This window comes from Amphiprion ocellaris, chromosome 3 (genome assembly GCF_022539595.1).
Source record: "Amphiprion ocellaris isolate individual 3 ecotype Okinawa chromosome 3, ASM2253959v1, whole genome shotgun sequence".
Classification (NCBI taxonomy): domain Eukaryota; kingdom Metazoa; phylum Chordata; class Actinopteri; family Pomacentridae; genus Amphiprion; species Amphiprion ocellaris.
The window spans coordinates 16109268-16135356 of NC_072768.1; the positions used below are offsets into that span (position 1 = coordinate 16109268).

The window sequence follows — 26089 nt, forward strand, 5'->3', positions numbered from 1 at the left end:
TCACAAAAATTACTAAGAGTCACGGAGTACCAAGCTGATGGCAGAATTTTGCTAAAGCTGTTAAGGAGTGCATTGGTCTCCTGGCTTAATAAATATGCAATTATTTTATTATCAGAAGCAGCAGAAGTGTGAATATATTCACATAAAAATATTTACCAATGTGTATGAACTCGCATTTACTCCCTGTCAAAGAAGCAACAACACATGCAAACAAGCCTCTGTTTTTTTAATACATTAATCTCTACAACTCCAAAACACTATTTCTGCAACAATATGTAAAACATGCATACTGAGGGGCTTCCAATGCTTCATATTTTGCTTTCTTTTGGCAGTTTTAGGGGGAAATAAGGGGGAGACAGAAAAAGAAAAACACTCAAGACCCAAGCAAATGTTGTTGAGATTTGTATTTACAGCAAGTAGAGGCAAAGTCCATTTTGATTTTCACCACATTTTTAGATATTTCAAGATGGCAAAGCCCTTTATACTGGGCGTGTTCTGGTGAAGTGTTTCTTTTTTCCTCATTCATATTGAGTAATTCAAATGAAATAGAGGTACCACAGAGAAAATACAAAGACAGGTCCCTTCTCTCCTCTGTGTGAAAGTCTCTAGAGTGAGCCGGAGAGAGACGGAGAAAGAGTCTTTCTGCTAAATTCAACAGGCTGGTATGAAAGCACAGTGGTTAAACACAGTGAGTGAGCTGTTTTCAGACCAGCCACGTCATGAGCGGAAGCAGAGCACGATATTTAACTACTGAACTGCACACTACTGATTTGAGTGATCTGACTCTGCGATGGGAGCGATATTAACCGGGATACATTCGCATTGGTTTGTCATTTTACATTTTAACTACAGATGTGGATGCACACTTCACTGGTGAACACTTTCTTTACATCCACATAGAATTTCAAGGGTTTTAAAGGGAAAACAATCCATTCATTATGAGTTACATGACACTCATACTGCTGATAATAACGGTTTTAACCAAAGAAAACATCTCTCATGCTCTCCCAGTGGCACATTAGAATAATATGCGGTATTTGGAGGTTTTACTTTGCAACCGTTTCCTCATCTCCGTCTGAAACAGCAGCATCTGGTCACTCTGAGAGGGGTTTGGTTAGCTTCATGTACACATCCCCGCAGATCCCTGAGAACTGGTCACAAAGCGACAACCCGTGGTTGCCCTCCTGTGGTTGAGGAGGACTTCACAGTCACGTCAAAATTAATTCACCGAAGAAAACAGCAATTACAAAGCAACAGCTATTAGATACTCTATCATTCAATGCAAGTACCTTTCAGTCCAGTCTAATGATACATTTAAACATTTCTGCAAGTGGAGTTCTTACAAAAGTCAAAATATGCTGTAAGAAAATAAATATTCCAATACATTAGTGCAATGCATCGGCCCTCTCAGTGATCCCAGTGAACCACTGAAGCACATTGTCCTCCTTGTATTTCATGTCCACACACTTTAAAAGCAAAGACACAACACACGCTGTCATACTGCTGGGAGTTACGACGCTGTGAGCCATCGCAGCAAATGCCACAGCAAATTAACAAGAGCTGTCAAAACAACGCAAAGTTCAGAGTGCAGATGATGTCACAATTATTTACCACAGCTTGAAGCTTAATATTTCACTTGCATAACATGACTCCACTCAACAGTTCCAGGTAGGATATTTATACAAGGCATACAGCGGATCGTCCTGTCAAAAATTACGTTCAGTCAAAAATGACAGCAGCTTCAACAAGTTTCCTTTAGTGTGGCACTTCCCAGACCAGCTGCTTTTTTTTTTTTTTTAAATTTACTTGCCATGATCCAGGCTGATCAAGGCCTCCACAATAACAACTTCAGGTGAGTCTCTCCCCCCCCGTACCTCCAGGTCTGTATGACAGTGGGAAGGGAAGCAGGGGGAGCCATGCTGAGCCATGGTAAATGCAGCTGAGCCTGCGCTCCTCAAATTCCTCCCGAGGTTGGCAGAAACAGATGGGAGGTGGCGGGATGGGCAAACTGGGCAACGACATTGAAGCATGAGGTCAGGGATGGTTTTTTCCCGTCTCAAAGCTCCGTGGTCTCCCAGCTCACCTCCCGCGGAACCTGGCGTCATTTAGTCCCAGTGTGGATGACAGTAACAGTGGAGGGTCGCGGCCGAGACGGTTCAGCCACCGCTGAAGGTTCCTCTCGTACGGGAGCCTGGGCATCATCAGAGTCCTGACTGCACACTTTGACAGCAGACGGCAAAGGAGCTATAGGAAGAGCTGTGGAGGAAAACATAGTTTCAGCATTGAGCTGCTAACATTAACTGAAGTAGAAGAATACTAATTAAAGGATGCATCTGAAAACATTCTGTTTTAATTATTGTCCACAAACAAAGGCTGTAACTAAGAATGTTGCTTCTTCAGAATCACTTTTCTGATGTTGGATTATAGGTCTCTCTGGTCAACGTATTGAAGAAAAAAATCAATAGTGAGGTGATACATGTGTGCAGTAATTGACCTTTTTTCAATAACCTGGATGTCTGGGGGATTTGATTCCATGCATCACAAAGGAAGCCAAACAAGTGGTGTGTGTCTGTGCTGTGTTGTACTCATTTTTGTTTAACCATTTCTGTATTCGAGCCACATTCACAACAACTTCACACAGTGACTGGTCAGGCGTGCAGACATGAGAAGGAAGTCAGGGTTTGAAAGTCTCTTTTCTCATTCTTCTGTCACAACAGGAAGTACAACACTCAGAGAATGTCTGAAAATCCATCCATCCATCCATCCATCCCTCATCCATACACCACTTAATCCTCATTAGGGTTATGGGGAGCCTGGAGTCTATCCCAGCTGACTTAGGGTGAAGGCAGGGGACACCCTGGACAGATCAGCAGTCTATCACAGGGCTACATATAGAGACAAACAATCACACTCACACCTATGGACAATTTAGAATCAACAATTAACCTCAGCATATTTTTGGACTGTGGGAGGAAGCCAGAGAACCTGGAGAAAACCCACGCATGCACAGGGAGAACATGCAAACTCCATGCAGAAAGATCCTGGAAAGGCGGGGACGTGAACCGAGGATCTTCTAGCTGCCAGGTGATGGTGCTAACCACTGAGCTACTGTGCAGCCCATGTCTGAAAATGTCTACTGTTATTCATATTTTTACGCAATACTGCCATGACAACTGGCTTTAGACTCCGCATTTGAACACGTTGTTCCAACTAGATCTGCACTGAGCATCTCAGTCCTCAGTTTATCTCACGGTACAATTCCTAACTCTGTCTATGAATGTACTTTGACTCTCCAGATGTTTAAGCCTGTAGGTATCAGTCTGCCACTGACCGTGCAGTTCACATGACTTTATCCTCCTCTTCCACTATCTACATATTAATCTTGCTCAAAATCCCCTTCACTACAGGAAACAACAACAAGCTCCAGGCAGCTACTTACCACACTGAATATGTCAAGTTTTTCAGAAGATTTGGATCATGCAGTAAGGCTGCACTGCTAGATAGCGCTCACCTTCCTGCATGCAAGTGTTCCACTAAAACAATCCTACTATGACTATTTTGAGCGGACAATGTCACTGCATCCTGGGCTTAGCGCCGCCCAATACAACTGTGATTGGTTCAAAGAAATGCAGATCGTTTTTCTCCCTACAGCAGAATAATAATGACACGAGCCAAACTATTCTGTGCTGCACAGCGATCTGGCTATGCAAGACTAGTGACATTCAGCTGCAAGCTACAGCTGCTAACTACAGGTCAAAGATTCATCTGTTCCTTTTAAATAATTTCCTGAAGCAAATGAGACCTGCAGTTTTAACTCAAACAAGAGCAAATACTGTAATATTTAGCTCCAGAATAATACACATTAACAGTCTGCTTCCACCGTGACATGACTCTGCATGGACGCCACCAGAGAAACAGTACAATCAACTTAGGCGTTTTTACAAGTGATTGAAGAACAGATCTAATATGCCAAAAAATAAGCTACTTGAGACTTTGGTTACACTGACAATATTCATTAGGATCCATTTATTGTGAGCTTTGGTCACTTTATAATTAAAATATAGGCCATCACCAGACTTATTCTTCAAGTTTTCTTTGTTTCATTCTTAATATAAGAAAAAAAAATATGAGTAGAGAAGTGGCCTATTAGAGCATGTTTGACTGACTGTCACTATTAAAACGCCATCTGTGATCCACAACTGTGCACATTAAGGCTGCAAGTACTGATTATTTTCATTATAATTTGCTAAAACACCCTCATGTTTGAAAAGATTGAATTAGAAAATGTGAATATATTTCTGTAGAATTAATCCTCAATAGAGCACACTGATACAACGGTTCATAAATAAGCATTTATCAAAGATGGGACGTAAGAGTTGTAGCAGCTAAACACAGCCAGAAAAGTTGTGACCACATGGCTCACGTCAAACTCATTTAGGACTGTTTAATTGAAAACCACACGTCAAAAGCTTGTTAAACAGTTGCCAATTATTTGGATGGAGGGCAGCGGAGTGAAAAAGGCTCTGCGGAGTTCAGCGCTAAAAGTTGGATATTCGTGTTGGTCACAGTGAGCATCTGAAGAGTCACTCACGGTCCTTCAGGGAGAGCGGGGTGCAGTCCACAGACTGGCTCTTGGCTGGAGCTCGGCTCTGAGGGTTGGACAGGGAGTTGGAGCTGTGGATGCTGCCGCCAAAGCTGGTGCCCAGCTGCAGGCGCCTCATGTGGCGGATCACAGCCGTCGCATTAAAGGCTTGCTGTGAACAGAGACAGACAAGTGTAATACCGAGGACAGATCCCCGGAGAGAGACAAGCCAGGACCCGTTTTTGATGTTCAGTAAAGAGAGGAAAGGAGAATATTGTGTGTGCGTGTTTCTAGCAACATTTGATAGCCAAGAGCTCAATCTCACCCTCCATTTGCTTTTGGCAAAATTTTTCCGCATCTGTCGACTGACTGATTCGTGTATGTTCTTGCAGAGAGCCGTGCCTCCAGCAATCCTGCAAAATAAAGTCAAGTCCTTTCAGATCATGTAAATAACAATTCACACATACCAAAAACAGCATTACCCAGATGATTTGTGTTTGTATCTGCAACACCTGGGGAATCGTCCTCATGCTGTTTCCCTGATTGCTCCTATCATTTGTTTTCATTCTGCTAAAACACCTTTGATTGATGGGGTTGTGTTTTTGCAGCCGTCTGTCACATTCATCATCATATCTCTGTATGAAACCCCACCACTGACAGTCACTTCTCTGCGTTATGACACCTGTTACTGGCATCCCAAACCACAGATCTGTATCAGCAGGACCACCTGCCCAAACCCCAAAACGCCCGTTTCTGGCTAACAGACTTATTGGCCACCTCAGCTGGAAACAGCAGCTCGCTCTCGTTAGCTCGGATGCAAGCCTGGAAAGACATCGCACTTGTTCATTAAAGCTTCCACATTCTTCAAGGATCCTTCAGGACAGCAGCCACTAATTGGCAGCCATTTATTCAGCAGATTTCTCCCTGAGGGCTGGCGGTGGAGCAGAGGTGGGTTCGTGGCTCGGCGCCATGGTGACAGATGACAGTGGGAGGACAAGCTCTCCACGACAAATGCGTAAGCCTGGCAATCTGCGTCACGCTGCTGCGTAATCGCACCGATACGTGTGTTTCCCGTGATTGTCCGGTCGTGGTGCGGTGTGGCAGCGGTTAGTTTCTCACCAGGGGTGCTCAAGAGCCTGATCACAAGTGAATCTCTTCTCCGGGTCCTTCTCCATTAGGCAGCTGATGAAGTCTTTGGCTGCGGAGGGAATTAGAAAAAGTCAAGAGCACATCCAGCTGAGAACACATTCTGTATTCAGCCACACTTCAGTTTGGCTGTAACGCTTTATTATACGGCTCCTGCAGTCCCACATTAAGATTTTCACGTGACAGTTACTGAGAAGATCCATGTAGTTTAATACAAGTTAAAGACACAACACAAACAATGATGTGTTACATGGTCCATTATTTTAGTTTTAAAGAGAAACCAGGACATATTAAATAATTTGTGCTAGGCTGATAAATAGGGGCTGATTGTCAGAATAATTTCCTGAAAACAGATTCTTAGTGACTGAAAAAACTTTAAAATACATTTAAACCCAAGAAATGTAAACTTTTACTCACTATCTGTTGAATTTAATGTAATTTACACACACAAAAAGACCAACTTGATGTTTTATATGTTCACTTGACCTGAAATAAATAAATCATCCAAGTATAATGATGAATTGACTAACTCTAGCACAACAGCACTGTCCTTTCCAGAAGCTAAGGATTGTTTTGCTATCTGTCTATTGAGGATCAAAACTGAAAAAAGCAATAGAGAGAGCTTATTCTGTGTGTCCTATGGTTCATTTCTGGACACATCATAGCCCTCTCCCTCTATGCGTGTTTCTCATCTTCCTAGACTATCCATTAAAGGCAAAAATGCCAAAAATGAAGGGGGGAAATTCTAAACAATTTCATTATTTGCCTTGAGGCTCTACTGATAACACAGTCTAGACTGCGATGTTTTGACTTGCTAATGCAGGATAAACATAGATAAAAACCATTTTCATACAATCTAGTGTCCCAGTAAACTGTGAAAGTGAGTCAGTGTGCACAGCAACCAGCTGTTTTTAATATTTCTGACTGCGCCTGTGATCGTCTCGCAAGTACACGGCAAAAATATCTGCTCTGAAATGGTTTACTGCCTGTTGGTTGTTGGAAACTCACGCAGGAAGAGCCACCAGTTTAAAATCCTCATCAACATGAAGTACCTAACTGATCTCAGCCTCCAGTTCATGCACATATGAGATTTTTATATGCTAAAAGACACATCATGAGCGAAATCAGCAGTCAACAACATGGACGAGCATTTCTACCTTGAAACTGTAGTGGGCTGATGACAGTCTCAAAAACACAGATTGAGATTTTAACAGTTTCATACGTAGGAAGACGTTGCACATTGGGGCTTTCTGCATCATTATTCTTCTTTAGAATCAGTTTTCCAGATTTAACGTGTGGCTGAATAACTCCAGTGTTACAGCTCTGTATTCTGTGGAGGAGAGTAGTTTTACAGTGTTTGAGCAGAGTCATAGGTGAGCTGGTGTGCTCAAGCTGCAGTGAGTGGGGAGAGCTGGGTGGAGAGACGGAGACTTCACAGATCTACACATTCTAAATGAAGCATTAGTGTGGAGCTAAGGGATTATTTTCATAGAAAAAAGACATGAGTTTTTAAGTTGAGAGGGACTTTAATCTGCAGTGATGCTGCAGCAGCGTGCAGATTAACATGCCCTGCAATAATAGGCACAGTTTCATAATGAAATTAGCTGCATCTAGGTTGTGAGCTAAAAGCTATTTTCAGGTGAGTTATATCGGCAAGTTTGTCCTTCATTTGTTCTGTCCAAAGTTCACCACTGATGTCAAGCCTACGTACACAATCCCTGTTTTCCAGACATACAATGACAGAAAGTTCTGAAGGCTCTTTCCTGATGCTCAAACTCTCACAGATCTTGTAACAATCATACAAGTTTACTGCCACCAGTCTCAGTTATCTTTGTTTTGTTTCTGAAAAACCATTTTGTCAGAGCAGACAGGCCTAAATACTACAGCATCCATGAGCAGTGGGTAAAGTTAGCCAATCAGAGCAGCAGCAAGTTCAAATAGACTTTGTCACTGTAGCTAAGATCAAAACGCAGCACCAGAGTTGATGAATTCATCCGCAACTGACTATTTTAAAAGTGAATTAGTTGTAGATTGTGTTCTCTGTGTTCTCAGTTGCACAACTTTAAGCCATTCACTGTAATATGAGCCAAAGAAGAGCTCCAGCTGTGGGTCATGTAGCCAATTATCTCCAGCAAGAATTAATGGTCTTCTACCTCCAGGATGAGGTGCATCTGAAATAGCATCTTTCACTTCACTGGGACTCCACTGGAAATGTTGAAAAAATGTGATTATATTAAATGATTAAAATGTGCAGCAAGGACTCGAAGAACTGGAAAAATAACAGACTTTTATTGCCTAGTAATGTATTTATGTTTTGTATCTGTTTAATAGCCTTTTTAGCATTTTCTCCATCATAAGTATGTTCTTTTCCATAAAGTCATTATGGAACTGCAGGATCCATAAAATAGAAGTTTGATTCTTTATTTCAAAACAGCACTGGAACAAATGCAGACAGACTGAAACACAGAGTTCATCATAGCTCACCAGAGTCTGATATGTCATCCCAATACGGCGCGTCGAACTCATAGTCTGCCTTAAGAATCTGCTCAAAGAGCTTTGAATCGTTCTCGTCGTAGAAAGGCGGGTACCCACAGAGTCTGAGGAGATGAAGATGGATGATTACACAACCACAGTCCGTGTGAAAGCCATCATCCAGCTGATGTTAGAAACTTTAACCCAGATCTAAAAGGATTTGCTGCAGCCTAATCCCGTTTACTGGCAGTTTGATTTTTCATATAGCATGCATCAGGAGAGGGATTATCAAGACGACATGAATACTAAGAGGAGAAAATGGAACAATGACGGTCCATTTTCTCATGATATGGAAAAAGCAGGCATCCGAACTGCAGGCGTGCAACATAAACCCATGCTGTAAGTTGTGTTTTTGATCACGAAATGGCTTAAATTGTTCCGTAACAGTCATCAGGCGGAAGTCTCATTTGTGAGGACCTCAGAATCGCTCGATTACCTTCAAATTCCAAATTCCACCTAACGAACGGCTAACACCACCAGGGATTTTCTCTTTGTTAATGAGCACCAACACTTTACTTAATTAGGTTTGCAGCTTCACGTAACACTTTCCACTGAAAGCCTCACAGGTTCTGTATTATAGGAACAGCAGCTGTGAGCATCCCTCAGATCTTGACCTAACAATGGTTCAGCATTGAATGGGGTATATTACAATTCAGATGAGAAACCTATAATGATTTTAGGTTATCTTCAAGTGCTACACTTTATTGTTTTAAGACATAAAATGATCAAATATTAGCATCGTCACTATCAGTCATAATATGCAACCACTATGTTCTACACTGAAGTATCTCAACAACTACTGGGTCATAAAATTTGGTTTGGACAACTCTGATGGTTCTCTTACTTTTCATCTACTGAAATCGCTAACATTTCAATGTGAATCTGCAAAATATCAGCTTCCTATATTGTCACAGTATGTTATAGCAGACTGTTGTCTATTTTAACATTTTCATTTTCTTGTATTTTTATTATGTTTGTGTGTAAATCTGACTTTGCACTGTCTTTACCAGGACACTTTATACAGAGTTCTGTTTTCTTCTGTCTGAACCCCAAGCAGTTTCTTTGCTTTTCTTTTTTTTGCTTTTTTGCTCCCATCACATCATTTTTATTCACTGTGGGCTCATTCTTTACTGCAATATAAAACCCTGCACATCTATTGAAACAACACAACCATGGCTAAAAGTTGAGTGAACTCAGAAATGTCTCTTGAGCAGTGTAACAAGCTCATACCGTCTTAAATCTTAACAATAAAAATATGATTATTAAATTTATTGGAACATTTATTTAACAAAAATGGAAAATAAATAAATCAACATGTACAATGTTGTTTAAAGTGCCAGTACTGGGATAAATGGTGGCTACAGATACTATAGATATTTAGCTATTTACATTTTTAATTTACTTACTTTTACTATACTTTTCATACTATCTGCATTGTGTGAACAAAGCTGCAGTTTAGCTCCGTTCAGCCAAAAAGTCCCTGAAATTTTGTCACGTCATTGTTAGTCGAAGTGGAGTCACTAATGATTTCACAGTTGCATCGAAGGCCACGCTATTTTTTTTTTTTTTTTGGTTTTATACAGAATCAGTTTAGAGCAAATTACTTTTTTGGGTGGAATTTTGGATGAGAGATACAGAACAAGCATCCTAATTTTAAGCTCAGATTTGCTTATGTTCTCCAAACAAGCACCACGTCACAGATGAGGAGTCCAAGGACTGTCGAAAAGTTAAAAACCTGAAAATTCTCTTTGTTTCCAGTTTCTGGCTCTGATTTCTGATTTGATTTCTGGTTTCTGATCTGAATGAAGGTTTGCTTTATCAATAAACTGGAACAATCATCAAATATACAAAGCTCTTTTCAGTTCATTACAATATTATTGAATCAAATACTCACAGAATGTAAGCGATGACCCCAATGGACCAGCAGTCCACAGCTTTACTGTAGGGCTTCTGTGCTAAAACCTCAGGAGCTGAAATAATAAAACAGTTTGTTATTACTCGGAAAATTTTAGTAAACCACATGTAGTAAAATGATGCAACTAGAGACTTTAGAAGAATGTGAATGTTTTGTTGACTGCCTGTAGCAGATGGCTAAGGTTAACCTTGGGCTACTGGCACATTAAATTAGGTTGTGTTTAGCCAGCTACAGCATCTAATTATCTCAGAGTAACTTTTCCGCAAAGCCAGAGCTCAGAGGGCATCCTCACCCACGTATCCAGGAGTCCCACAGGCGGTGGCCATCACACCACCTGTTCCCTCCATCTTTGACAGGCCAAAGTCACTGATCATGATCTTTGACTCATCATGTGGACTGAAGTACAGCAGGTTCTCTGGCTGAAAATAAAAGAAAAAGGGTCAAAACATGTGCCGGTGCTTTTTTCGTGTGTTACTCTATATGAGTTTTTGTATTTTTTTTTTGAGCAGATGGACAGTAAGATGCCAGAAATATATAAAAACAAAATCTCCCAGATTTGTTTCAAGAGTTTTTACAGTTTATCCAAGAGGGTTCAACACGTTTTTACTGAGAAGGAAAACTCCTGACATTTAACCTCTGTGGGTGATCACCACCGAACCTAACATCACTCACACAGGTTAAATAGCAGGGATTTCCCCTCTCAGGAAGGCTGAAGAGATCTCCTACATGAGCAGCTCACACTGCAGCTCTTCAACAACAGATGCATGTTTCACTATGAATATTAAACACTGTTGTACCTTCAGGTCTCTGTGCACGATGCCCATGGAGTGCAGATAGTTGACTGCATCCAAAACCTGTCGAATGAGCCGGCTGGCATCCATCTCCGTGTAGAAGCCCTTTTCTACGATACGGTCAAACAGCTCACCTCCAGACACCCTGTCAGCACAGGCAGCCAACAACAGAAGAAGAGTTTAGAAAAAAGGGTTATTTTTGTTTTACTAAGGACAAAATAACTGAAAGTGAATGCAGTGAAAAGTTACAATCAGGTAGCGAGAGCATTAAAATTAAGTGAGAATGATCAAATTAAAACGTCTCATACACATAAGTATGTCCACATACATTCCCACATATTAAATCATATGAAGTACATACAGATTGGTGACCAAATTTCAGAAAATATGAACAAACGAATGGAGAAACACAACAAATGCAGGTGCTTCTACAAAGATGCACTGTGTGGTACAACTGAACAGTTAGCTTCCAATCATGCTCTGTGGCATGTAGAAACCCAACTGATTCTGATTGTGTATCATGATGACAAGAGGAAAAGATTTAAATGACTTTGAAAAAGTTGTTCATTGTTGGGGCACAAACGGCAGGAGCTTCAGTTACAAAGAATGCTCAACTGGCTCATGTTTCAATAGGAACAATGACAAGAGTAACATCTGCATTTAAATCTATGAGAAAGACATCAGTAAATGAGTCAGAAATTGTTAGCAACTTTGCACATTTATTGACCATAATGTTTGTATGTTACTGCAATATGTAAGAAAAACAGTAGAACAACAACTTGTTGCTCTCTTTAATATCACTATATTAGATATTTTCAACACTATAAATGGATAAATTCCCTTTAAAGCTGCTTCAGGTTAATAAAATAACAGAAATACCTCATAATTCAATATTTTTGCAACGAATAATGGTTAAGTGAAGCTCTCAATGCAACATTTTCATTCCCTTGGTAAAAGAAAAGCTCTCCAAATGCATTTGTAGCTCTTTGCACCCTTTTGTGGTGGCACTCAACCTGAGATTGTGAAACAAAGTCCCTTGATCTCAACTTTTGCATTTCATGTCAGGATCCCTAAACTCTAAAAAAAGACAACCTCCATGTTGAAATTCACCTCAGAAACTTACTTTATATCTCTAAAATGTTATAAATCAAATCAGTCCCTTCTTATATCGTCCATATTATGCCTGCTGTTTCATTCTCACAATCTCAATCTGCTCTTCAATGTATATTTTTTTCTTTTAAGCACAATATAACTTTGTCTCGACAAAAAGCAAATTAATGTTTTGCTGCTTTACAAGGAAATAACATAAACACTTGTCTTTAGTGTTTGCTTCACGCATAAGAGCTTTCGACTTAAATTCAGTTGCGGCTGTACTGTGTTGTTCAATCAGTCAGGCTTCTAAAATACCTTCTTTTTAAGTGTAATTTTCCAACATCTATCATCTGTGCTCATGACATTATGTAGCTGTGCAATGCTTGGAACTGATGCACCATAAGTGAATTTAAGCTGCAATCATAAAAGCCAAAGACATAAGTGACTCACATTAAGTTGAGAATCCAGTCTAAGTATGTGCCTGGTCTTACCAACCGGCTGGCATTCAGCCTTTATATAAGTGAGACTTCAAGGCAACATTAAGCACCTTTGAGAGATACAAAGAGGGCAGATAATCGCCGGCTAAATTGCTGGTGCATTAGCCACAAACAGTGTGAAATTATGTGGGGAGGGGAAAGGTCTCGGAAATCATGACGACATGCTGCACACAGGAAAACTACCAGCAGAGAGGAACCAGGCAATCCCTTCAGCAACACATTTCACAAGATACCTGCTAAGTAACACGTACATTTTCAAAATGACCACAATGTGAAACTGACAGCTCAAACAGCCACAGTATGAGCTGAAGGTCAGAGGAAATAGGCTCATGTCTTTTCTTGCAGAGAATTCAGACACTTGTGTTTGATAAACACAACGCTGAAGTGAAGGGACTGTTAGTTTAACAAATGAATGAGTGAAACTGGGGAAGCAGCTAGCCTTACTTTGTGTTGCTGATTTTATCACATTAAATCTCCTCTGTTTAGTCCACAAAAATGAAGTGAGGAAACCAGCAGTCATGGTTTATGTGTTGAACTGTTTCTCAGATTGGTGCAGTGATGGCGTGGAGTCTCTGCTGGTCACCGTGACAACAAGACAGTGGCCTGAAATGACATCTGAGCATTCTCAATTTGTACAACATGAACTAAAACTCATCAGAAATATTTGTTTACACTGTTGTTGCTTGATGCCACTGTATAATCTTACATGAATATAATTTAATATGTTTTGTGTCTGACACATACACTGATCAGCCACAACAATAAAGCTAATAAAGCGAATGACAGTGATCATCTCTTTAACATGCAGTATTCTGCTAGGTAACCATTCATGTGGATGTTACTTTGACACATACCACCCACCTAGACGTTGCTCCACACCAAGCACACCGCCCCAGTGGCAACGGCATTCCCCAAGGGCAGCTGTTTCACACTCTAAAAACTGTTCAGGAATGACTCGAGGAACACAATCAAGAGCTCAAAGTGCTAGCCAGGCCTTCAAACTCCCCAGATCCCTATCTGATTGAACATTTTAGAATCCAAGAAGACCCCATCCTGCAATGCACAAGCCCCAAAGGATCCTTGTTCCAGACACTGCAGGACTCCAAAGCACTCCTGTATCAACTATCCAATGAGTTTTCTTTGGTGGCACAAGGACAACCTACACAATATTAGGTTCAGGTATGGTTTTAATGTTGTGGCACATCGGCTCCCTATGATTGCATTTTTTTTTTTTTTTGAAAAAAGAGCCAGGATAGTAATTTTCTACAAGCTACATTAATATAACTCCTTAGCTCAGCTTCATACTACTTGCATGACATAACAATGAGATCAGATGATAAGAATAAGTGTTTATCCAAAAATGTAAATTTCAGACTAAAGCATAGTATAGAAAATACCTGGTTAAGTTTTTTAATAGTCATTTCCGACATCTGTCGCATTATGTAGCCCAGCTGTGCACATAATACTCCTGTTAAAACAGGGACGTGTCCCTCTTTAAAGCATCACAGCATTCACTGAAGCAAACACGCCTCAAGGACATTACAGACACTTGCTCAAGCAAAAAACACATTATCGAAATGACAGGCCAAATGGGAAGCAAAGAGCTGACCTAAACAAACAGCGTGGTGTGTTGATGTACTTACAGCTGCATTATGAGGTACAGGTGGTTGGAGCTCTCGTAGATGTCCTCCAGAGCCACTATATTCTCATGCTTTATCCTGCAGAGGGAGAGCAGAAAATTCACTTTGCCTGCTGTCAGCTTTCATTCATTTCAGCACAGGACGCAAATGAGGTGCAATTACCCTTTTCTTTTGCTAAAATGATGCCTTGCCGACTGAAAGCAGGTCCCGGTTTTTTTTTTTTCTTTCTGTTACTGCACCTTGTTTGTGCACATGTGTGCTGTGTGTCCATGCTTGAAACTGGCAAAGTGTATTGTTCACAAAGGGGGAGAAAACCTTTTGTAACGTGATGGAGATTCAGAGAGAATGCTGATCAATGAGTCATGAAGCGGCAACCCCTGTCAGTGGGAGCACCTGAAGGAAATAACACAGGACGGATCAAGATGCTGTGTCCAGGCAACCACCAAGAAAAAAGAAAAAAATAAATAAATAAAAGCCTCTGCAAGGCAAGGTGATATGCAGATGACAGAGTGTCTTCAGAAGGGCCAGTGTTTGAAAAGGAGAAGGTGGGGGTGGAAGATGAAGAGGCGGAGAGAGTCTCAAAGGACTAAACAACCTTCACAACTTCTTTCCTTTCTAGGTCCAGAATGAAAATGAGGTTGCAGTTGAGGACCGTTGCACTAACAGAGGCAAGTAAAGGGTATAGAGGGAGGAAAAAAATGGATGAGGAACCAAGACAGAGAGAAAAAAAAGTGGAGGAAGTCAAAGGATAGCAACTGTAACCAGGCAACTACACCCAACAACTGGTGTGCTCACTTCAAGAGTGACTGATAACGGAGATTCTCGGGGGAATTACCCATCAGGCCGTGGGGAAGGAGGATGGAGTGTCACCTGGTGTCAGTGCAATCCTATCATAGCCTGTGTAGGTGTGTGTGTGTGTGAGTGTGTGTGAGAGAGAGAGAGAGAGTGTGTGTGTTAACTCTGGAGGCCCAAAACACTGGATAGATGGGATTTGACAAGGCAGTCACTTAAGCCTGACAATGGCTGTTAAACAAAGTGCGACTAAATAAACCAGCTCAGAGTGCAGAGAGAAAAATAACATAAGGTTCCCCTGAGGATGACGCAAGGTGGCGACCCTTTCTAAAGTGCTGTGCTACTTCTGCAAACTCCCCCGCGGCTCAGTCAGGCGCTACCTACTTCCTAAGGACGGCGATTTCATTTTCGATGCTCGTCTCCTTCCCCTTGAGCGCCTTCTTTGGGATGCACTTGATCGCGACCATCTTTCCCGTGGCCCTCTCCCGAGCCATCACCACCTCGGAAAACGCGCCGCTGCAAGAAAGACACAAAGAGAGACATGTTAGTCGTGCTTTATACGCGCTCAGACAATATTGACACATGGTCAGTGAGTAGATAGAGGGCACTCAGAGGCAGACAGGCCAGAGTACACAAACAGCATACTGTGAATATTTACTGAGAACTGACAAAGTCCCTGACTATGGCCAGCAGCCGTCTGTGCCGGCGTACGCTCGGCGCTTCTGCACAGCCAAAAGCACAGCAAACACTTTTAAAACCTCTAAAAAACACCCATTTAGGACCCGTCTTCCTCCGCCATCTGCCTCCATACGTGAGAGCCTTTAAAAACAAATACAGAATTAAGGGAATATTTACTCAAGCAATCTGTATCTGTTGCTATGATACCACATAGATAATAAATCTCGCTGAGCAGGCAGCTGTGATTGCTTTTTTTTCCTTCCCCCTTCTTGTTTTCATTACACACCTTCTCCTTCCATGCGCTCTCAGGATGGCTTGATGTCAAGATCTCTAAAAGGGCTGAGGATCTGAAACTCTCTGGGTCATTTTCACTGGGCCAAACATGATCCAAAGGACTAAACTGACCTTTGATTAACAGATGAGAGCATGTTTTTCATGTGCTTTTGGAGGGTTGAAGTACCATCACAGGCTATAAATTATAGATCAGCTCTTCTGCTTACGATGACAGGAAGCATTTCATCTATTTGCTCCACTCACCTGTGTGGTTTTCATTTTTCTTTCACATTGTTCTAAGCGTTCCTTTGCTCCTGTTCTTTTAAAACTCAGATGACTAGGGCTTTTTCTTTGGCACACAAGATATTTTCAAACTGAGCGAGTGGATTAACAGAAGCAGCAGTGAAGCAACAGGGTATTTCATCCATTTTCCAGTATTTTCCACATTGCTCACATTATGGTGTTCAGATAAAGGTTAGGTCATGTAGCGTACAGAAGGTTAAGTCCTTTTTGTGCTTCTGGCATCCTTCTAATTGCTGAAATAGGTGGACCTTTGATTGTGATCAGATTTTACAAGCGATGACGCACAGAAACACACCTGAAGTGATTCACACGACCAACATCAGAGGGTCCATTATGTTCTCGAAGTGCAATCAATTCCTCCCTACAGGCTCTAAACTCAGCGCCACTGGCTGCGCTAAATCCCACTGTGGCCATCAAATCCATGCTAATCCCTCACTCCTCCACCGCACAGAGGGGGGGTTGGGTCGGTTAGAGCCACGGCACACAAACAAGAGTCCCTGCACAGATGCACCACCGGGTCACAAAGCCCGGCTCCAGGTGTGATGAGGTGGAGCACACTCATTGTAAAAAAAAAAAAAAAAAAATGCAGAACAGCGAGGGCTCAGAGCATACGCCCTTTTGATCTGACCCCATTGTGACACATGATGTGGGACAATGTGTAAATTCAAGGGCTTGTGTAAGTGAGTGAGTTGGTGCACCGTTTGCTGGCCTGTTACTATATCTTCCCGCTGCAGCTGCTGCTGTGAGGACAATGAGCATCATTTCTATTCAGCACACGCCACCGGTTTTCCACAGCTGTGTGGACATTAGAAGCACAAAATTCCTCCGCCATCAGCACGCCGAGCTCGTCGAGCAACTCTCGACTTTCTCAGAGCGTGCTTGCTGCTTTCTGCAAGAGAGACGCAACAATGACAAAACCACAGGAAACCCGTGAACTCGCTGAGAGGTTGTACAGCTCCATTTCTGTCCCCCACCCGGTTCAGCACATTGACAGGCAGCAGCATCACTTCCTGAGAATGACAACATGACAGGAATCCAAGGCTGTGACTTCCCTCGCTCTGTCAATGCATGAGGCATGACAAACTGTGCTGCAAGCTCTCACGGCGTTCATTCTGATAATTCAGAATTCACAACAGAGAAAATGTGCGACGCCTGTGAGAAACATGCATATGGTGAAGCCGCTGCTGAATCTGCACCTACATACAAATACACAGCAACTCTGGAGCTGAAAATGACTTGCCAATTCACTGAAAAGCTGAATGAAAATAAATTGATCATTGACTTTTTGGTTTTCAAACTAAAATGATGCACATTTGCTGGTTCCAGTTTTCAGATGTGAGGATTCTGGGCTGTTTGTCAAACAAATTAAACAATCTGAATTAGGTTTTCTCTACTTTTTAATGCTTCCTATACTGTATAATTAACTGAATAGTGACAATAGTCATTAGTTGCAGTACAACATAACTAAACAACCAATCTGGAGCAGCACTACACAATGAGACAAAGCTCCATCTAAATTGGACCTTTTACTGAAGCTCATCTCAATCTGTTACGCATGGTAATGACTGAATGACTGCAAAATGTTTCTGACCCAGTGGCACAGACTGTACAATCAAGTCAGAACACTGACTCATTTAGCTGAATAATAATAATTGAATTTTAAGTTCCTTCTCAGTGCCACAGAGCTCTGTGTTCACAGCCCTTTGGACGACAGTATGAGCCGGCGGTCTGCACTCACACACCACCACCACACTATATGTGCAGATAACCAAGCCAAACCGGCTGACTAATGTGAAATGTGACTGTGGGCTGCTCTCTGCGTGAATCTGGCGGCTGATGCTGCAGATGCAAAGTGAGCTTCATACCAATCATCGAGAAAACTTTTTTCAGGCCTTGACCTCAGCTGGTTGTTCTTGACGATTATGACAACGCAGGCCGCCGTTGACAGGAGACATTTTGTTTTTTGGTTTTTTATTTTGTGATGGAGGAGGTGGGGGTCTTGACGACGGAGACTGCCTTATTGAGATTCACAGGCGCTGCATGTATTGTTTTGATGCTGAGTAATCACACTGAATCATCTTGTGTAAGATGCATTACAGCGGCCTGTTATGCAACATATGGGATGGAAAAGATGGGACTCGGTAATCCAGGTAGCGGCCGGTGTGACCTACTGTGCTCAAAGTCAACCTGCAAAGGCGCAGTGACACCTGCAGCCAGACACACAACTGATGATGTGATTTATGATTTCAGATAACGCAAATAAAACTGTTGCTCAGGAATTATAGTGGAGAAACAGGAAGTGGGTCATCTTTTTAATACTGGATGCTAAAATCTAAAGCCAGACAGATGATGGCTTAATGTGCAATCTTTATTAATTTTTTTTTAGCTTCAATTTGGGAACCAAGGAGTTCTACCAGCAGCAGCAGATCATTTTGCAGTTACACAAAACACTTCTTTTTCACAGACTTCACACCACCATCTGCTCAGCTCCGTGTTATGCTACTCTGAGCTCTGTAAACTATAGTGACTGCACAAACTGTGAAAATGACACCGCTTTTAACTAAAAGGCACTGCTTTCTGCTGAAGGCATTATCCTAGTCATCGTGATCATCGTGAAATACACCAACACTCTGCCAACATGCTGGCCTTTCATCTCAACAGTTCATGTTAAGTGTTTGCTGAGCAGCGGTGAAAAAAGTATTCAGAAGCAAAGAACAATAGTCCTTTACAACCTAGATAATACTGTTTTTTAGGCCAGTGTCAGTATCAGGTAATTTAGAAATGGTGTCTTCACATAGTTTGTCCGTCAGAGCAGCTAAGACTCAGTTGTTTCCAATACTCTCAGCACTGTGTGCAGCACATGTAGCAGAGTATGGTGCGGAGTCAGGCAGCATCTTCATGGTAAGCCGCTGACTGGTTTGGGAAAAACTATGCTGAAAAGTACATAAACAATGACCCCATTATTTTCCCTTTTCAATACAAGTTCAACATATAAACAATACTGACCGATAACTTCTGACTCCCTGAATTCAATATCGGTCAGTCTCTGATGTCAAACAGTTTACAATGCTAAAATATAGATCCACGCTTAACATTACACGAAAAGTCTCATTAGTAATATCTGCAAAATGTACAGCAAAAAAGTAACTAAATAAAAGTTTTAATGATGCCTCAGTCAGTGTATTTATTTTTATAGATTACTGTGATATTGTCAGGGGGCCATGAATCATTTACTCAGTATTTTATAGCTGTCGCTGCAACATATCACTGTGTACAGTCTAACTATGCTTAATGCTAATCTTTAAGGAATAGAACCAAAACAATAAATGATAACCAGCTGATGGAAACAACCCTAGCTGCTTTTCAATAACATTTTTTTTAAAGCAAAAATGTCAAATGTTTGCAGATTCTTTGTCTTATTTAAAGCAAGAGTGTGAATCTTTTGCATATAAATAACCATCCATTACACTCAAGTCAGATGAGCATGGCGGTAAAACCTAACAAGCTTCCAAGAAAAGCTTCTGATGCTCCATATAAAAACAATACTAGGCAATACTATATGATTGATATATTGTTGATATATTGATAAATCTGCAGAACAATCAACCATGAAAAAACCTCTTGTAAAGTCTCTTTTTCTAACAGGAGGGGGGAAAAAAAAGCTAAGTTAAATTAAAGAATGCTCAAGTGAAGCACATCAGAACTGTACTTCAGGTACTTTCCACCACCACAATGCTAATAAAAACAGCATGGTTGTGGCTGCCTACACTGTTTTTCTGTCCCCCCTCGATAGTAAACACCTCCGATCAGGTGCTGCAGTTAAATCAACTCCGCTGATAAGACCACAATGAAATCCAGCAGCTCTTACAGTCCCAACAGCTGGAGCTGTGAGCTATTACCATTATACACAGCAGACCCGAGGCTACTTTCCAGGAATGTGCAGTTTGCATTCATCAGATTGTTAATCAAACGGAGAGCAATGGCCCGTTGGAGCTAATGCTGCTCGCAAACAACTAAAAAGAAAAGTTTCTGCCAAATATTTCCCGGGAGCGCCAGACAATCTTGTCTGTAGCCACAGATCAGCCTGTCAGAGAGAAGCTGAATTATTTTAATAACGGTGATTACCGCCTACTGTGCTCCGGTACAGGGCAGTGTGGTACACTTCTACTCTGTGAATGCAGGGGATTCTGTAGGCATTCACTGTGGTCAGAGGGCCATGAATACAAAATGGAAACTCAGGTAATTACCATGCATACAATCCACGTCCTTCCATTGTCAGAGCTGCTGCAGAAACAGTGCCGGTGGGACATGATAGTCTTCTTCAGATGGAACAACCAAGGACTTCCACCATCCTAGTTGCCTAGCTGCCATTTCCACCGCATTCAGGCTGCTTTCAAGGACTCAACTATCCTAGCTGCATTTCAGAACACAGAAGCAGCAACAGGCACTTGAACGCATCGCACATAAGTAGGGCTTTGTCAGAAGTTAGATCTCTGGTTTTTTTCATGACATATCAAACTCACAAAAGATAATTTTCCTTTTCCGATGAGGCGTTAGAGGGAACCAAAAAGCATGAATGAGTCAGCTACAGCTACTCTGAGTTTGGTTCTGCTGCGGAGGCTAAGAGGACAACTTTGTCACTTTGATCTCAGAAAATGGGGTTCTGAAATACACGACAAAGCGCTTAGGATAGATACGACTAGAAAGCATCACTTTTGAACTGCTTTTTAGCGACACATTTAAATAAATAATACACGCATCTTTTGAGTAATTCACCTGAGTGAAGCACATTAGGGAGACTTACTTAAACTGGATTTCTGAGGCAGATTTTTCAGTGTTTTAAAGCAAAATTAACCAATATTCCTCTTTTTTTTAACAAAGACATCCTCTTTGATTTAGTTTTCAAATGGCAAGAGTTAACATTTTAAACAATGGATCACAGGGAAACAAGCATATAATAAGTACACAAGTATCATAGCTCTCCTCTGCAGTTCCTCTCAACTCTCCTGAGTGTTTGAACATTCTCATCATTGTTTTGGCTTCTTAGCCCAAAGATTTGCTGTTCTTGTTCAGACTTAACCCTCTCATGTAACGGGATGCTGCTTTCAGTGTAAAAGATCTAAACTCTCCATACAGCTGGGCAGCTGCAGATAGACAATTAGCTGATGTACATTGTGGCATTTTAACAGCTGAACAGTCAGATATTTCCATCAGGAGTTGGTGGAGGCCAAAACAGAGCAAAAAGTGACACAAATACGACTCCAGTTAGTGTTAATGTGGTCGAATAACTGTTGGTGTGTAGATAGAAAATTATGTACGTCATCTTGAATGGTAGTAAACTTTAATGGAGACATTGCTCTCTAAATAATCAAACTTATCTCCATATACTGGCTGATAAACACTGACAACAGTTTACTGATGATAAGCCAATCAGCTCATTCAGTTATCAGCAGAACGACACTGATCAGGTAAAATGCTAACTCAAAATTGTTTTATTAAGAGCCTCGTTAAATTAATTTAACCGATTTTAAACCTGAAACTGGTGTCAGAACAGTCAGTCATCAGTATGAAAGTATGAAAACTATTTCAAAGATCTTAAATTCTGCAGTGTGAGTGGCAACGTGGCCTCAACCTTCACACGTACAGCATTTTCCCAATGGGATCTCTGCAGGTGTTTGTAGTCAGGTAACTAGTCAGGTTACTTAATTTGCCTCCACAGCATATGAGCAGCTTAAGGGTCTGAAATTAGCCCAGAGGAAAGCAGCGTTGAGGTACGAGGTCTGGCTTCAGTGGCGAAGATCTCATTAGCTCTACAGCAGCAAAACACGTGGAAGAAGTGCAACCAAAGAATTAGTGACATGACCACAGGCCCCCTGTTCTCCAACCCCTGACAACATCAAATCAGTCGTGAAGCTCACACACACACAGCGACTGGCCTCCAGCTGCAAAACACACCTCTTTGTGAAACCTACCTGCTGATGTGCACTTTATTTTTAGATGAAACGTTTCAGAACAAGGGCAGAAAATGAGATAGGAAAAGTGACGATATCATAATGTAGAAGATTCTCTCCTGCACTTTAAGCATCAATAAAATGTGAACTGTATTAATAAAAAATTTGTAAAATGTACTTAAATACATGAGCAGAATGGCCATTAATCAAGTTTTTTCTGTTTCAATGCATCGGATTTTTAAGCTTGCGACAGGTTTAGTATGTCAGTTAAATTTATGACCCATATAAAGTAATATAAAACGTGAATACTCATATAAAGCACCTCTAAAATGCACTTAAGCACAGTAATTGCGTAAATGTACTTAGTGACTTCCAATGAGCGACGAAGGGGTTTTCTTTAGCAGGAAGACGCTGCAGAGGGATGATCCCTCTTGGACACCGATGGGGAAAACCTGACAACAGTCCTTCCTCTTCCGTTTTTAATCCTCGGCCAAAGCTTCAGGCTTCCTGGGCTTTTCTGCCCCAGGTGTCCTGTTGTGCACCCCGCTGTGCGACCCACAGGCCACACCTTGATTAACACACACACCAACAAGTGAACGGGCCTCGCCAAGAGTCTGCTAAGGACGAGGACACGCTGTATATGTAACATAAAAGGCCGAGCGGTGACAAACTGGCCCCGGAGATGTGTGCCGGCCCGTGGGTGAAGGATGTGTGTTCCTCAAGCCCGGCCATTGTGTGGACAGTAAATCATGATGATTCACTAGTGGTGTTCGGAGGCTCTTCACACATAAATGAAAGCCTTGGGGGAATCAGAATGGCCTCCAGGTAGGAACGTCTGACTGTTTAGTCCAACAGCTGAAGTGCGGAGTGCGCTTTATGAATCACCAATCTGTACGAGTATTTCTCGATGCTGCTCCACAAAACAAAAAATAAATAAAAAAGGCAGATCTGCAGTCACGCTGAACAGCTCCACATAATTAGAGGAAAGCCGTGAGGACTCAGATAATTCAAAGTTTACAAAGGATGACGCTGCATATCTTGTGTGTTGTGTGTTTTATGAATGACCTCCTCTCCAGCTCAGCTATGTCCACAATAACCACAGGCTGTTTTTTTTTCCAGTGCAGCTTGACACCAGTTTCTGGGGCTAAATGAAAGAACACAAACATATTCCCCGAGGGAGACTCCTTCCTCGGCACAGACCCTCCACCCAGACAATATAAACATCATCACTTTAAATTCCTCTCAGTCGAGGAAGCAAAAACGAGACCTCTACTCTATTAGATGTGTGACAGCACCAGCAGTCTATCACTGCTGGACTGGCTGCTGTCACGTAACCACGACCCGCTTTAGCTGTCTGATGCCTTTATTCAGGGCTCTTTATGCTACACAACTTATTCAGCGAAGAAAAGACATGAAGTGAAGCAGAACTAAATGGCAGACCAAAATAAACTCAGGAATTTGTTCGCTCTGTGGTCCAAGGGCAAGAGAACAACTTCAGCCAAAGCGGTCCCTGAAGAAGCCCCGTGGACCCACAGTTCTCACACTGTGACAAAACAAAGTGTCAGCGATCCACAAAGCCAGACATTCATGTTTCTCAGCTCAGATCTGCTGCTTCTGTTGGCAGAAGAAAGCCGGAGTGAGCTGAGCACAAGAAGACCTAAAAGTCACCACAGATGGTGCCTTAATTTTGGAGCTGATTTCATCGTGTGTGTGTGTGTGTGTGTGTGTGTGTGTGTGTGTGTGTGTGTGTGTGTGTGTGTGTGTGTGTGTGTGTGTGTGTGTGTGTGTGTGTGTGTGTGTGTGTGTGTGTGTGTGTGTGTGTGTGTGTGTGCAAACAGGCCCTGCTGTAGTTGTACAAAACGACCCCTCAGATAAATGGCTGCCTGCCTGCACAAAGCTGTGGATGAGCTGTGGTTTGATCCACGGGAGGAATAAAAACAGGCTGCAGTAGTTGTTGAATGAACTGTGACATAACGGGGAGCATCAGTCCATCAGTGTCTCCTGGAGCCTCAACAATTCACTGATGCTGCTCCTGACTGGGTTCAAAATGCAAGTTTAAAAGGCTCTGTCTGTCTGTCTGTCAGCATCGAGCATTTCTCTAAACAAATATTCAACAGCTGTCAGTCTCCACTTTCTCTCTTCTTTCTGTTTCACCGCTACAATATGCCATTGTTGTCTGAACGCTAATTTTTTTTTTTTTGCGCAAAAGTTTGTGGTCGCCTGCGCGGCTGCGTGTGTCTCGTTACTCACGTCCCAAGGACTTCCTTGAAGTCAAAGATTTTCTTGATATCATCGACATGCTTTTTCCAAGATCCATCGCTGGACTCGCCGTTTTCTTTCGCCATTGCGCACGGAGGGGTGGGGGGGAGTAGAAGAAGAAGCGCTGCCGGAGGATCACAACAGACGTCTGAGCCAGCCAAAAAAAAAAAAAAAAAAAAACACACACAGAGAGAAAGAAAGAAAAAGAAAAGTAGTGCACTTCTGTATTTCGCCAAGGGCTTCCTGGCTGATTGTCAGCTCAGTCTCTGCCGCTTCCTGAGCCCATGCATGCAGCCAGGCAAGCCCGACGGGTGGAGGGTGGTGGTGGTGGTGGTGGGTGGGGAGGGAGGTATGTCCTACCCCGAGAGGTTATTTGACTAATCTGTTTGACGTAGCGGATCCCGAGCCTGAGCTTCCCCGCTGTTCAGATCAGTGTGACGGGGAAACACAGGCTCTCCTCCTTCCTCCTCCTCCTCCTCCTCCTCCTCCTCCTCCTCCTCCTCCTCCCCGGGCGGGTTTCAGTCAGCGCCAAGAGGCGACGCGATGATCTGAGGTCGGGCTACTGGCAGCAGGGCGACACTTGGCATCCGAGCCGCTGTGCCATCGAGTCGCACCGAGCGCCCTGCTGTTGTTCCGGCAGTCAGGAGGAGGAGGTGGAGGCTGCTGCCGCCGTGCTGTCAGCCGGAGACTGAGCCCAAGTGTTCGCATTGCACCAAATCACCGGCCCGCTGCAAACTCCGCCGGACTGATCGCTGTCAGGCTGCCGTCTGCGCCCAAAATCACATCATCATCTCCGCTGCTCAACAGAGTCTGCTTCTTGTCAGGATTTCATTTTAATGTGGGGGGGAAATGTAGTGGCAGAGCCGCGTATAGGAGCAGTGAGGGACCAGGAGCAGCAGGTGGCACTTGGCCCCCTTTCACATTTATGTTTTGTCTGTTTGCAACCCAGGATGTGTTCCAAATCATCCTCTCATCCCCTCTTCCCTATCTAGGGACCACTATATAGTCATCTATGTAGGGAGCACCTCCACAATGTAACATTTCTGACATCACTCAAGCTTTTAATTGCTCCTTAGCCGTGATTTGTGAAAACATGTCAAATCTGAATATCATGAAGTGGCTTAGAAACAGGTAAAATCAAATTCAACAGTACAACCTAAACAGGAAATTTCTTACATTTTAATGAAAACTTTTCACACTCATTCATCTCCTTCACTCAGTGCATGATGGTACATATTGCTTGGTTAGTGATCATCTGTACACTACTTTTCATGCTGTATTATGGGATATTTTGAGTGCACCGTAGATGGATGTCTCTGATCTGCAGCCGCTGGCCTCACCGACCTCCAAAATGTTCATTGTTCTGTGTGTATTGCCTGCTCTCTATCTGCAATCCTGTCATCCTCACCCCAACCAGTCAAGGCAGATGGATGCCTTCCCTGAGCCTGGCTCTGTCAGTTTTTTCCCCCCTCCCTGTTTTAGTGGAGGCTTTTGGTTCCTTCCTACCGTTGCTGGCTACTTGCTCATAGGGAATCCAACAGCAACTTTTGATTGTTGGGTTCTCTGTTCTCTTTTTAAAATTTGTGAGGTCTGTACCTTACTATTTGAAGCGCTGAGCAATGACATATGTTGTACATT

The 26089-nt window shown here is 42.4% G+C and overlaps 1 protein-coding gene across 1 annotated transcript; it reads right to left on the reverse strand.

Annotated features, from left to right (window-relative positions):
• Window positions 1-389: 389 nt before the first annotated feature.
• Window positions 390-24895, reverse strand: camk1db (calcium/calmodulin-dependent protein kinase 1Db). The gene is made up of 11 exons (XM_023267537.3): window positions 24443-24895; window positions 15372-15503; window positions 14199-14273; window positions 10973-11111; window positions 10468-10594; window positions 10155-10230; window positions 8213-8325; window positions 5702-5780; window positions 4908-4995; window positions 4592-4754; window positions 390-2256 (listed from the first exon to the last, which is right to left on the reverse strand). Exons 1-11 carry the CDS (start codon window positions 24535-24537, stop codon window positions 2102-2104), a joined length of 1242 nt encoding a protein of 413 aa, XP_023123305.1. The 5' UTR covers window positions 24538-24895; the 3' UTR covers window positions 390-2101.
• Window positions 24896-26089: the final 1194 nt, after the last annotated feature.